At 38.6% G+C, this 14290-nt stretch overlaps 2 protein-coding genes across 2 annotated transcripts; both read right to left on the bottom strand.

Moving 5' to 3' along the window:
* Positions 1 to 4: 4 nt before the first annotated feature.
* LOC18010965 (gamma-glutamylcyclotransferase 2-3) lies at positions 5 to 1464 on the bottom strand. Its single transcript, XM_006393649.2, has 8 exons — positions 1267 to 1464; positions 1119 to 1195; positions 987 to 1040; positions 843 to 899; positions 728 to 768; positions 584 to 655; positions 426 to 505; positions 5 to 342 (listed from the first exon to the last, which is right to left on the bottom strand). The coding sequence occupies exons 1-8, from the start codon at positions 1373 to 1375 to the stop codon at positions 257 to 259; spliced, it is 576 nt and encodes a 191-aa protein (XP_006393711.1). The 5' UTR covers positions 1376 to 1464; the 3' UTR covers positions 5 to 256.
* Positions 1465 to 10764: 9300 nt separating this feature from the next.
* Positions 10765 to 13644, bottom strand: LOC18010964 (WAT1-related protein At1g44800). Its single transcript, XM_006393648.2, has 7 exons — positions 13293 to 13644; positions 13122 to 13184; positions 12140 to 12256; positions 11766 to 12003; positions 11522 to 11680; positions 11265 to 11416; positions 10765 to 11178 (listed from the first exon to the last, which is right to left on the bottom strand). Exons 1-7 carry the CDS (start codon positions 13493 to 13495, stop codon positions 10959 to 10961), a joined length of 1152 nt encoding a protein of 383 aa, XP_006393710.1. The 5' UTR covers positions 13496 to 13644; the 3' UTR covers positions 10765 to 10958.
* Positions 13645 to 14290: the final 646 nt, after the last annotated feature.

Raw genomic sequence — 14290 nt, 5'->3', positions numbered from 1 at the left:
ATAATATTGCCAAGTAGCTTTTAATTACAGTGATTATTGGGATACACAGATTCAACTACATCTAGAAGAATCGTATTCTGAATCACTGAATACCTTTTATTATTACTCATCCCACGATGTGACAAATATGAAAAAAAAAAAAGAAAAAAAAAGAATAAGAGTTGATTTGATAGTGATATAACACATTGAATTGGGATGCGAAAGCAGCATTTCTTATCAATTAGGTTTGTTCTTTTCGGATAAAGAAACTGCGAATCTAGACATCGTTGGTGGCGTCTTGGGTCTCTGAGAGAACGAGCCTAACTTGCGTAGCAAGTTCTGTGACATGTTTATCTTTAAATCCTGATTGAACAGCAAGAACACAGGTAACTTTAGAAATCCGAAATCGTAAAGATTTCTACGTAGATCGGAAAAAGTATCCTTACCGAGTTGAACGAGAGCGTCTTCAAGGTGGAACAGATAGTCTCGGTTTGGTCCTGAAGGTCCTTCCGCTTTAACTATCTGTCTGCGCAAAACCCAAGAAAAAACGAAAGATCATCAAATCCAATGCTAATAGCAAGAACCTAAAAACAAAAATACATACTTGGCAATGTCTTCAAGAGGAGCTGGTCCTAAGTAATTGTTGTTACTCTTCTTGTCAGGAGAAGCTATGTATCTGTGTGCAAACAAAGAAGAAACTTATCGACATTGTTACTCGTTATATGTAATCTATGCGAATCTTACTTACACCATTACTCCTGATACAGCTGGTTCTGAATCATTAATGTCCTGAAACAAGTAAAGCACTGTCATCGAAAATAACCTTTGAAGTTAGACGAAGCACATAGCAGAAATGGACTCACTGTGAAGAAATCAAGATACTCTTTCTGATCATATTGCTTCTCCCTCACTTCCAAATGCTGAACAAAGAATCCACAAAGATTACACAATTTTGATGGAATTTGTAATGATTGTTAAAAAAAAAAGAGAAATCATAATCAGCTTACTGTTAAAGCATCTCTTTTGTCTTCTTCCTTGGTTATCTTGTAAGCAACTCCCCACTGTGTGTGTTTCATTTTGTAAGCAACATTAAGAAAATAAGAGAATTTTGATTTTGAAATGTTTAGATAAAGGCTTACACAGATTTCTCCATGTGCAGGCTCCAATGTCACTGTTCTTCCCGGAAATTCTGGAGTTCCTCTATGATCAGTACTACCTAACATTCTAAATTATCAAAAAAGATCGTCTGTAGAGTAGGGAGAGAGAGAGAGAAAGATAGAGAGAGACCTTGGTGAAATACACGGCGATAGTTTTTGATATAACCAGGTAGACGATCGTCGAAAGGAAAACCCGTTTTCCAAATTAGAGATCCGTACCCGAAAACCCACATCGCCATTTTTACCGGTGAGAGAGAGAGAAAGTGAGATCCGATTGGAGAAGACGAAGTGCCCCAACCAATTACAGAGTGCGAGGCTGAAAAGCCACGTGTGTGGAGAAAAAGTTGGCTAAAAAGCCATCTCCCTATAAACAATTTTATTTTCGAATTAAATTTATTAACAGAAACCTGGTTAATTATATCCTTATTTTTATATATCTCAAAAATCACGAAAATACCTGGGTTAAACCCATCCGTTTTATATCCGATCCGAATACCCGGATAAAAAAAAAAAATTATTTAATTTGAAATCAAAAATCAGGGAATTGAAATTGGTAAACCGAGAATTGGGTAAAGAAAACCGAACCGAATGAATTTAATTTTGAAAACCACTCAACATAACCTTAAAAACGAAAATCAAATTTTGTCCTCCCTCCCCCTTTCTCTCTTCATCTTCCCCGATTCTTCCCCACTTCCTTCTCTCTTCCGAAAATTCTGTAACTTCCCCCTTCAAACGACACTTGCTCGATTTTGTAACTGCTCCTTCTTCAACAACCCTTTCTTCAATTCCCGTACTATATATTACATAATTTGAGCCTTCTAACTCCATCAAGACAAACCCTAAATCCAGCGTAACTCGATGGCTAAAATTCGACTTAAGGGTGTGGTCTATGATTCGAACGAATCTGTACCCAAGCACAGCGAAGAAGCAGATATGGAAGATAAAGAACCCGGAATAACACCAAACCCTCCGGCGAATGATGAAGAAACAACCCATGAAGAAACTCGGGGAGAAGAAGAATCATTGACGGAATCAGAACCAGCCGGTACGGAAACCACCAAAGAAGCCCCAGAAACCGCACCAACACCCATGGAAGAAAGTGCGACGGATCAACCAGAGGAGCGGTTGGAATCTCGCGAGGAACCTGAAAAAGTGGGTTTAGCGGATACAGTAGCTGAGGAAGAGGGTGTGGTAGAATCCCAGAAAGAAGGCGAGAGAGATGTATCTGAGGATGAGGCTTCAGGAAGAGAAGGCGAGGAAGAGAAATCAGAGAAAGAAGCCGAGGAAGAGGAATCAGAGAAAGAAGCCGAGGAAGAGGAATCCGAGAAAGAAACAGGGGAAAAGGAAGTCGAGGATGAGCAATCCAAGAAAGATAGTGGAGAAGAGGAGTCCGAGAAAGAAGCAGACGAAGACAGAGGGGGGACACCCGAGAAAGACGACGAGGGAGAAGGAGAGGAAGGACATGAAGAGGAAGGAAATGAAGAGGAAGAAAATTCAGCGGAAGAAGAGGATGGCGAAGAGGCAGACGAAGATTTAGAGGTAAGTATACTCTAAACGAAATTATGTTTGGTCATTGGACAACTAGGACAACTAGGATAACTATTTGAATGAAATTATGTTGGGTATTTGGACAACTAGGACAACTAGGATAACTATGTGTGATTAGAAATTACGTTTGGCATTTGGACAACTGGGACAACTGGAATAACTGTGACTGATGAAATAACGTTTGTCATTTGGACAACTAGGACAACTAGGACAACTAACTATTTGCACGAAATTACGTTTGGCATTCGGACAACTGGGACAACTAGGACAACTATTTGCACAAAATTACGTTTGGCATTTTGGACAACTGGGATAACTGGGACAACTAAATTTCATGATTGTGTTTCTTGTTTTTATTTCAGGATGCCGATGATGGCAGGCAACCGATGGTGCCTGAGAAGCTTTACTTCGGTCCAACCGAGTACAGCCAGGGTTGTAGGATATTGACAAGGTGCTCAGTTAGAGCTGTTGTGGACAAGATTGAAAAACTTGATGAGGAGAAAGCATGGTTCAGAGCGCATCGTCAATTTAAGCACATTTTTCACATGTTCAAGGAGCCCAACCACATGAATCAAGGGTTGTGGATGCTTCTCCTTCACACTGCTCATACTGATAGGCTTAGTGAGTGCTGGTTTGTTGTTAACGGAGTTCCGATAAGGTATTCTCTGGGAGAGCATGCGCTTTTGAGTGGACTTGACTGTCGTGATTATCCGGCTGACTACAACAATTTGGGGAACACAAAGTTTGTTAAGAAGCACTTTGGTAGGGATGATAAAATCAAGATTGGGGAGGTGGAAGAAAAATTAGATGAAATGAAGGATCCTTCTGTGGACAGGAAGAAAATGGCCCTCCTCTGGTTTTTATGCAAGGTAGTGAAGGCGAAATACAAGACTGATGGTAATATTGATCCGTTCTTGCTCAGAGTTGTCAGTGATTTGAATGTGTGTAAATCATTCCCTTGGAGGCGTTACACATTCGATGACATGATGAAAGAGATTCGGCGTGTGATGGCAAAGTTTGATGGCACCATGAAAGGCAAAAAAGCAGAATGTCCCTTGTCTGGTTTCATTATTCCTCTACAGGTAATTCTCATTCAGTAGTTTATAGAATCTAAATTATTTACATTTATTAGTGGTTTAATTTTTTGACTTTGTGTCTAGATACTTGCTTTTGAGTGTATTCCTAGCCTTGGGCGAAAATTTCGAGAAGCCGTACCTGCAGAGAAAGACTGTCCGAGGATGTGCAAGCACAAGTTCGCCGATGTATGCATGAAAGGCATTCCATTGGATGATATAAACTCAGCAATTGGAACAAGTGTAAAGGTTAGTATTTGATTGGTTTGGTTATTGGACAATAGTGTACAACTATGTTTGACTTGTTGGTAGTGGTATTAGGACAAGTGGTACAACATAGTAATATTAAAATTATTGGTCGTGGGACAATAAGGACAACTGGTACAACTATGTAATATAATTGGTCGTGGGACAATTAGGACAACTGGTACAACTATGTTTCTTTAATTGGTCGTGGGACAATTAGGACAACTGGTACAACTATGCAATATTACAGATTATTGGTCGTGGGACAATTAGGACAACTGGTGCAACTATGTTTCTTTTATTTTGGTTTGTCACTAATTTGTTTCTTTTGTTTTGTTGCCAGGACATCCATAGCATCTTGAAGCCTGCAGACTCGGGTGAAGAAAAACTATTGTCTCGGATATTAGATCCTGGATATGATGATGGGATAGGACTCATTGATGTAGGTGTTGAGGATTGGATGCATCATCTCACGGTGAAGAAGAAGAAGATCTTCTGGAGATCTTTGTATGAGTTAGAGATTCAACATCGGGGTGTAGGGAGCAGAGTCGAGATTCCTCAAGCACCAGCACCTGAGTCGACATCATTGTTGGAGCTGAGGGCTACCATTGGTCTGTTGGAAAAAAGAGTGGCGACGCTTGAGCAGTTAGTCCTTCACCAATCCCCTGCACCACCCGCCTCTTCACCAGTTGGCACCGGTCAACCACCAGCCGTGTCCTCACCAGTTGGCACCGGTCAACCACCAGCCGTGTCCTCACCAGTTGGCACCGGTCAACCACCAGCCGCGTCCTCACCAGTTGCCACCGGTCAACCACCAGCCGCGTCCTCACCAGTTGCCACCGGACGACGAGGTGCATCACGTCCTACCCTAAACCCGTCGTATGCTTTGTTGGATCGTGTGGAGGTGTTGCAGCGTGATGTCTGGCATCAAGGGATAGTGATGGCAATTGTGGCGAACAACCGTTACAAGGTAAAACTGGTTGACACATCGGAGGAAGCTGATTTCATGTATTGGGATGTTCGGCCATCAACTGCACCACCACCTGCATCGGCCAATGTAAGCGCAGCACCAGCAGAAGCATCCTCCTCAAAGGCCGTTAGAGGTCGAGGTGGAACTAAGAGGGCCAGGAAGATTTCACAGTACAAGAAGTCGCCTTATACTTCTGCGAGAAAAGCCAAGAAAGCCAAGAAGTAGGATGTTTTATGTTTAAGATTATGTGTTTCCTTGTTTTATTTAGGACAACTGGTATAATTTCCTTGTTTTATTTAGGACAACTCGTACAACTATATGCGATATATTAGGACAACTGGTTCAATTTGCTTGTTTTCTTAAGGACAACTCGTACAACTATATGCGAAATATTAGGACAACTGGTACAACTGCGTAGTTTTATTTAGGAGAAATAGTTCAAAATAAATCAAAGCATAGTAGCAACATAACAAGGGGAAAAAAGGTCAAACTGAAAAGGTCATCTTCTTCATCCTTAACGCTTTTTTATAGCTGCTTCAAGGGATGCCACCTTTGACTCCAACTGGTTTAACTTCGAGAAAACAGTGTCAAACAAAGCCCGCATGGCTTCTTGAGTATCATTCAACATTTCAGTCTCTTCGATTATAGCGAGATCCCACCATTTCTTGAAGCCACAACTGGGAACCTGAAATCCCCAAACTCAGAAATAAACCCTGAGACTCAAATTATAAATCAAAATTGAAAACCCAATTGACTTACTTCAGGGAAATTTTTGGGGCCACAGCAGCCGTAGAAGCAACCATAATATTTTCGGCCCCTGTCAAGCGCGGAGTTGTCAGTTAAACACCCAATTGGAGCTATGCCGCAATAACAAACCTTTGGAATTCCCTTTTGTACAGGGCATGGAAGAATGGTCCTGACTCCATTGACTTCGGGTCCCCATCTAGTGGTCATCCCGTAATCCTTCTTAGGCAAGACAGAAGAAGAGCCATTATTCTTCTTTTCAGCCAATTTCGCAAGGGCTATCTGATATTTATCCATTATGCGGCGGAAACCCTAGAAAACCTATTTGGGGAAAAATTGGGAAAGATAATAAGATGAGAAGAAACCCTTTGACCCTTTTCTATGAAAGAGAAAACGCTAAACGACAACCAAAAAGAGACAAGTACAGCGGAAAAACTTATAATTTTATCCTCAGCCGCCATTCTAAACACGTGCATTTTATACATGCCCGTGTCCCAAAATTTATGTTGACATCATAGTTGTACCTAGTTGTCCGGTTGTCCCAAAATTGTCAAAGTTGTCCTTTGGACGATTTTTAAGTTTTTTCAGTTGTCCTTTAACAAGAACATTCTTTTTTTAGTATTCCCCTTAACCCTTGAACATTTTATACATGCCCCAAGGGTGTCGCGCCCTTACTTTTGTATTTCCCATATTTTTACGTGTAGCCTCTTATAAGATGGAAACCATTGTCAAAAAATGCCTTATACCATAAGGGTTATTTCATTAGAAACACAAATGGTATATCTTATTTTCAGAAAATAATGGGTTTTTTTAAAGTGTTTAGTGGTAGTCGTTGAGTACCCAGTAGTTAATGGTTTGTCATTTGGATTTGTTTAGTGTTTACGAATTTAAAGAAATTAGTTTGTCCAATTTGTCATAGTTGTCCTAGTTGTTCTAGTTGTCCAACATTGTCATAGTTGTCCTAGTTGTTCTAGTTGTCCAAATTGTCATAGTTGTCCTAGTTGTTCTAGTTGTCCAAATTGTCATAGTCGTCCTAGTTGTTCTAGTTGTCCGACTTGTCATAGTTGTCCTTGTTTCTCACAGTTGTCCCAATTGTACCAATTGTCCACTTTATTCTATTTTGCCTAAACCCTGTCATAGTTGCACATAATTGTCCTAGTTGCCCTAGTTGTCCTACTTGTTTGTAGTTTGCCTGGGTTTGGACGTAGTTGCACCTAATTGCACCTAGTTGCCCTGTTTAGCTCTCACCGCCCTGACCGCTCTGACCGCCCTGACCGCTCTGACCGCTCTGACCGCTCTGACCGCCCCTTGGGTTTAGTGGTTGAAACCAACGGCCAATGTTTGTGTTTGGGTTGGCCTTCTGACTCTTGCGAGCTTCTCCGGTGGAAGGAAACCGCTTCTCCCTCTTTCTTCCTGCTTTTTTGGTATAGTCTGGTGGGTAAACAACTAAATTAGCTACCTCCTCCGGAATAATCCAAGTAGAATGATGCGGCACCATATAGATGGTTCTGTGGTAAGCCATCGCCCAAGTATCAATCAAGTAGTATCTCGAGCATAAATCGAAAATGTGTAAGTCTCTTCTTCTTGAGGACGTCCGCATCATTGCAATGGTTGCGGCTATTGCATGAACACATGGAATCTTATCAATATCAAACATGCGACAACCACAACTTTTTGTTTCCAAATTAACCAGATAGCTCTTCCCATCAACTCCAACAACACAGTATTCAAGCCCAGGTAGATTTAGCTCAGTCACATCTAATTTGGTCGCAATTGCACATTGTTTATGCAACTCGTTTTCCACATACGGCACCAGTTTCTTCGAATATGATGCACCAGCTATGTTATTCCTATGCCTGTTGAACCATTCAGACACTTTCTCAACATACGCATCAATCAATGGCAATAGTGCATACTTTCTCGCCTTCTTGAAGATGTTGTTCATTGATTCACAGGCATTGCTTGTGTCCAAGTTATACTTGTCCCTTTTAAAATTCCACCGTGCCCATTTATCAAGAGGAAGACCATTCTCTAAGTACTCCGCAGCTTTGGGAAACATTCTACCAAATTCGGTGTATGCAATTAGAAACTCACTTTCGGTGTACTTATGAGCGCACTCAATGAATTTTTTAGAACACAAATCCTTCCAACCATTGGCTGCTTTACCCCTCACATTACGAGACAAGTGCCACACACAAAATCCATGCTGAGACAGAGGGTATACCTCCTGCACTGCCTTCGCTATGCTTGTGTGTCTGTCACTCATAAAAACGATCTCAGGATTATCTGGTATAACAGTTTTCAGCATTTCTAAAAACCACCTCCAACTAGAGTCTTTTTCACTATCGATTACACCCATTGCAATAGGGTAATGGTGATGATTAGGATCCTGAGCCGTGGCAAATACTAGCATACCACCATAAACATTTTTAAGAAAAGTCGCATCCACCACTATGACTTTCCTCATTGAACTAAAGCCTTCAATGCTGGCACCCAAAGCAACAAAAAGATACTTGAACTTATTATTAGCATCCACTTTCACGCTCGTCACTGTTCCGGGGTTCACCAGCTTCAACACATACAGATAAGAATGCAATCTTTGAAAGCTTTCTTCCGGACTACCCCTCACTTGACTAATCGCCAGTTTTTTTCCTCTCAACGCAGTAGAGTAGGACACATTCACATGAGCTTCATTTTGAACAACCTTCACAATACTTCTAGGAGCCGGTGTGTCCACTACACCTGGATACGATGCACGCAAAACATCTGCTACAACTTGTGGAGTACCTTTTCTTTTGTTCTCAATTGTGCTGGTAAGGACCCGAGAGCAACTATGCATTTTCCTGTATACTCTAAGGCTGAAGTAAGTTGAATCCTTCATTCTTACAGCATGTATATACCATGAACAACCATGTTCAGCTTGACGGCATCTAAGAATGAGTCGGCCAGGATCAGACTTCACTGTTTTAACCTCAAAACATCCCTTATACGAAGCTCTGTCAACCAATACTCGCAACGCCTCTTTCAATCGAAATTCTTGATTTTTCTCAAAACCAGCACCATCTTCCCATTCAATAACAAACTGAGTCGGTTCTGAAGCCCCAGCAGGCTCAACGTGATCATGCTCATCCATACCATACTCTGCAGGCTCTTCTAAACCCTGATCATCCGGTTGTGAAACAGTATCATCAATCACTATCTGTGTCTCAGTCTCAGGTACAGCCACAATAGCAAGTTCGTCCTGTTCTTTCGCTGCTTCTACGATTTCAAGCATAATATCGCCTGTTTCTAGCTCTTGAATCTTATCTCTTTCCAAATCTTCCATTATCTCCACATGCAACAGAGATCTAAGTCCCTCTTTATCCACAGTTGTTAGATAGACATACACATCACCATCATCAACAATGCATGACTCATTGAGTGGCTTAGCTACCAACGGAATGTAGCTTAACTTGAGCTTCTTCTCACTATCGTTTACCCCAATCTTCTTGCATATACTATCTACCACCATCGAATATGTTACCTCATCCAAAGAGGTTTTAAATGATATATCATAGATGGAGCTTCTTGATATCCATTTAAACTCCTCTCCTTCCTTATAATAACATCCTCCATACTCAAAATGTATGTTTGTGTGGCCGCTCATCCTCTTCTGTTCACAAAACCAAAAAAACTAAGTCATTAACGAATAACAATGTTTCCTTTTTTCCCATAGTTGTTCCAATTGTCCCAGTTGTCCCACTTATCTCAATCAGTTATCCCAATTGTACCAGTTGTCCCAATACATTCCGGGTCCCAATTGTCCCAATTATCCCTATTGTCCCATTCCTGAAAAGTTAACCAATTCAACTCAGTTATCCCAATTGTACCAGTTGTCCCATTCCATTCAGTAAACCGAGTTGTACCAGTTGTCCCATTCCATTTACTTACCCGAATTGTACCGGTTTTCCCATTACATTCAGTTATCCCAATTGTACCAGTTGTCCTTTTCCATTCAGTTAACCCAATTGTACCAGTTGTCCCTTTCCATTCAGTTAACCTAATTGTAGCAGTTGTCCCATATCTCACTGATTCACTTTACAAACCTCCGATTCAGCTCGATTCAACGGCAACAAGTTAAATTTTAACACTCAGAAGACTAAATCGACATATATACGCCACTCTACTATCCAATGTGCAACCTAAAACGACCGGAATTGACAAATCGATTACTAAACCCTAATCCCCAAACTGTAGAAGAAGTTACCTTATTACCAAACGACGGCTCTGCACCGAGATTTGCCGAACACCACGGGTTCAGAGAAGGCCGGCGCACCGCGCCGAGCGATAAAAAACGAAAACGGATCGAAGATTCGATCAAACGATTTCTGGGAAGAATTTTCGATTTCGGATTTCGGTTCAATATGTTAACCCAGAATTTCGGGTTATGGGAAGAAACCAGATTCGGTTTTGGTTTTACAATTTTCCAATTTTCATTTCTTAACTTTTCGATTTTTTAAATAAAAGAAAACAAAGACAAAATCAGCAATGCCATATTTAGTTTTCATTAAGGGCATTTTCGGAAAATCACATCCTTTATGGCACTCAGATTAGTTTATGGCAGGATAGATTAATTTTTTTTCATTTGTGGCTTCTCAGCCATTATTCCGCACATGTTTCCCACATGAAATTATTTTAGCAAGTTACACTATAAACCCCTCTATTTAGTGCTATATCCAAATTTCGACCATAAACTTGGATTTGGAGGGTTTGACATTTGCAAATACCTTCCTTTGTTTGTTTTAATCGCAAATTCGTGCTTCTATTTTAGCAAAGTTACAAAACAATCTCCTTTATTTTGTCTAATATCCAAATTTCGACACTAGATTCTTGGATTTTATAGGATTTGACTTTTAGTTTGTTTAATTGCTTCTAATTTTAACAAGTTACAAAAAACCCCTTGATTTAGTATAATATCCAAATTTAGACCCTAAATTTTGGATTTTATAGGATTTTGACTTTTGTTTAAGTAGGTGTATAGTTTACCAAATGATTCATCATTCGATTTGGAATTTCAAAATACATGAAAATAGAAAAGCAGAAAACATAGTTATGTAAAGATACTAAAGTTAAGAGTGGAGCGATGTTGAAAATGTAAAAAAAAAAAACACAAAAAACAACAAGAAAGATATCAAAATTTCAACCCCAAGGGAGATGACATTTTTGGTCTTTGTATCTTTCTTTTTCTCTTAGGGGTTGGATTCAGGTACTGGTAACAACACTGTTATTCGGTGCTCCCGAGGCATCACGACCGTTCATTGGTAGTCCAGAGACATCAGTACCATTTGTTTGTTTGACTACGTTAGTGATCGGAAGTTCTTGAGCTACGACAATTTTCTCATCAAGAGGATTCACTAAGTCTTTACTTTTCCCCCATACAACGCTATATAGTCCAATGACGATGAAAATCGCCCCGATTATACTGCATATTTACAACAATACCCCTCCGAAACGTTAATGACTTGTTAATTATCTTCTTAAACTTTAAAAGAAAGAAATTTTAATTACCTTCCAAGATGGATTTTCTCAGCCAAAACAAGGGCACCGAGGAATGAAGTAATGACCATACACATTGGACTAAACGACGTCGTAAACACAGGGCCACGTTGCTTAATCACGATGCTTTGTATGTAATACGCTATGCCCGAACAAACCACTCCCTGAAAATATCCCACATAGTAACAATTTTAAGGTTTTTAAATTTATACGTATTAATAATCAATGTTACTATTTTTTAAAAGTGATTAATGAATGATTTAACTTACGGAATAAACTGCAGCAAGTGTCCCAGAATCCATGCCAATTTTCCAGGCACTCAAATCTCGAACAAATATCATCGAAACGCCAAAATTTAGGATCGATCCAATCCCACATATCAACGTCACGAGGGATAGCTCAGCTGGGTAAATTTTCAACGTGAACGACTACAAAAATAACATTTTATAAGAATTAATAAACTTGTATAATGCATGTTTGTTAACCAAAAAAAAAAAAAATTGTTTTAGTTACTTGTAAAATGAAGAAAGCAGCCCACGTGGAGATACTGCCCATGATGGCTAAGGTTCCGGTGACCCAGTGTTGACCAGTGGCCGTGTTGGAGCCACCATGGAAGGAAGAATGAGCGGCTTTTACGATCTCGATGGCTGGACCTTTGTATAAAGTCATCACCATTGCTCCTCCTAACGTTATTACCGTTCCTACCACTTTTGCAATACTGTGTATCTTTTTAAAGTTCACTGACTCAAGCCTGATTAAAATGTTGAAAATTGGTGTAAATTAGAACAATAATTAAATGGTTTAGGCGCCCAAAAGCCATGAATATTTATGAGTATTGTTTCTTAACTTTATAATTGTAACTAATTAGGAGAAAATTTATTGAGTACCTGAAAATGAGGGCGAGAATGAAGGTGACGGCGGGAAGTGCATTGGTAAAGGCAGAAGTGTACGATGCTGACGTGGATTTCAATCCTATGTAGTAGAAGTTCTGGTCCATAAGAGGCCTGAGAATCATATAAATAAACATTTATTTTATTATTATTTTAATTATATAGCCTTTTCACATCATCTTTTTGTTTGCATAATTAAGTAGATTGCTTTTTTCAAAAATCCAAAAGGAAAACGTTTACGTAGGATAGCACAAAATCAGTTTTTCACATTAAAGATGTTTGTTTTGGCCTGTGGGTGATGATCTCATTTACCAATATTCACGATGTAACAATTTCATGTTTTTTTCGTGTTTTTTCCTTTCTACAATATATAAACTAGAATTTTACATATAAAAAAGAAGAAAACTAAAATTCCCTTTTTTGACATCACTAAAACTTCCTTTCTAAATTTTGAAACGGTGTTATTTCTGTGTAGCAATTAATGTAAAATAATAATACGTTTTAATTCTAAATAAAATGATACTTTACTTTTTTTCTGTTTGCTTAAAAGCTTAACTAAATGATACTTTATTTGCTGGTCATTTAAAAAAAAAAACTATAAAAATATATGTGAATATTTAATCTCACTATGTAACGTATCCGAACTCGCGGCTAAAAAAATGAAAAGAAAGTAACGTACCCAAACTAGCTTCATGAATTTGCAGCAAAACAATAAATCTGTTAATTAGTATCTTTTGAATTTTTAAACCGTATTTATAATTAAAAAATTCTAGCAAAGCCTTACTAATCCGAAAACATATCATCAGAGTATGTATATTATTTGATAAGATGTGAATCATGGTTCACTAAATGCTGCTTATGTATATGTATATATCTATCACTTATGTTAAATATCACATTCCCTAAAAAAATAAAGTTTTATGAACCAAACTTTCTAATTGTAAAGCAAAAACGAAGTTTCTTGATGAAAGAGACTTACTCTAGTATTCCAAGAGCAAGAAGCCTATAGAACATCGGTAATGTCATCTTAGGCCTAATTTTCCTGCAAACACACAATCAGTAAATAATTATTCATCTATGCATATATATTCGATCCGTACTTACCTATATATACGTGTATATATATGTGTGTGTACTGGTATGTATATACCTCTCGAAAACTAGAGCAAAGGGAGCCATGACAAGCGTGGCAACGATATGACGGTATGTGGCAAGTACCCAATGGTCCATGCCATGCTTGAAAGAGACCATGGTGATGATGTACATGCCTGCATACCCAAATTGCAATGATATTATTGCCAATATTGGCTTCAATTTCTCCATGCTCCCACATTTGCTTCCTCCACCTTTCATCTTTATTTGTTAATTACTCTTTCACTAATCAATATATGGAGAGTATATTTCTAGTTATATAAATACTAGCTATATAGAGGATCTCTCCTCCTCTCTCTTTATATTGATGAGAGTTGCTAGGTGAGTGATGAGATAAGCTCTATTTGTTTGAGGCAGGCAAAACCTAATGGGGAATGACTCCCTTTTTATAGTCGAGCAAAAGTTAGACTAAAAAAGATACACTCATTATTTTGCTCACTCAATAATACGTCTACGTATCTTTTGGAATATTTTAATGCACTATTGTTTAGAGATATGAATAAGTAACAGAAGAATCAAAATTATGTGTCTTACATATTTTACTTTTACATATGCATGTCAGCATATCGTTTATAAGAATTCATTTTGGAATTCTTTCTAACTTTTTGTTTTTCTTTAGACGACTTCGGAGTTAAGAAATATATCAGAAAAAAACAGTGTATATACATGCATGGAGTAATTTTCTTTTATTCTTTTTAATGCGTAACACGTGTTTGCATTATATTAAAGTTGATATATCACATAGTTTTCTCCATGTATAATATCAAGTAGTAGGTGGTAGGATGATTGTGTGTGCATACACATATATCACCTTTTTTTTTTACGATATATAGTACAAAAATATATTTTGTAATTCTCTCGACATTTCTATCTATTAATTTCTGATTCTTTCAAAAACAACTTGACATCTCTCATTCTTTCAAGGGCATTCATTACGGAATTAAGATGTTTCTAACACTAGAGTTCTAACTTAAATCATATCAATCAACAATGTAA

The sequence above is a fragment of the Eutrema salsugineum genome, unplaced genomic scaffold (genome assembly GCF_000478725.1).
Source record: "Eutrema salsugineum unplaced genomic scaffold, Eutsalg1_0 scaffold_7, whole genome shotgun sequence".
NCBI lineage: Eukaryota > Viridiplantae > Streptophyta > Magnoliopsida > Brassicales > Brassicaceae > Eutrema > Eutrema salsugineum.
The sequence above is the reverse complement of the archived record's forward strand: the minus strand, read 5'-3'. Positions and strand labels throughout refer to the sequence as shown.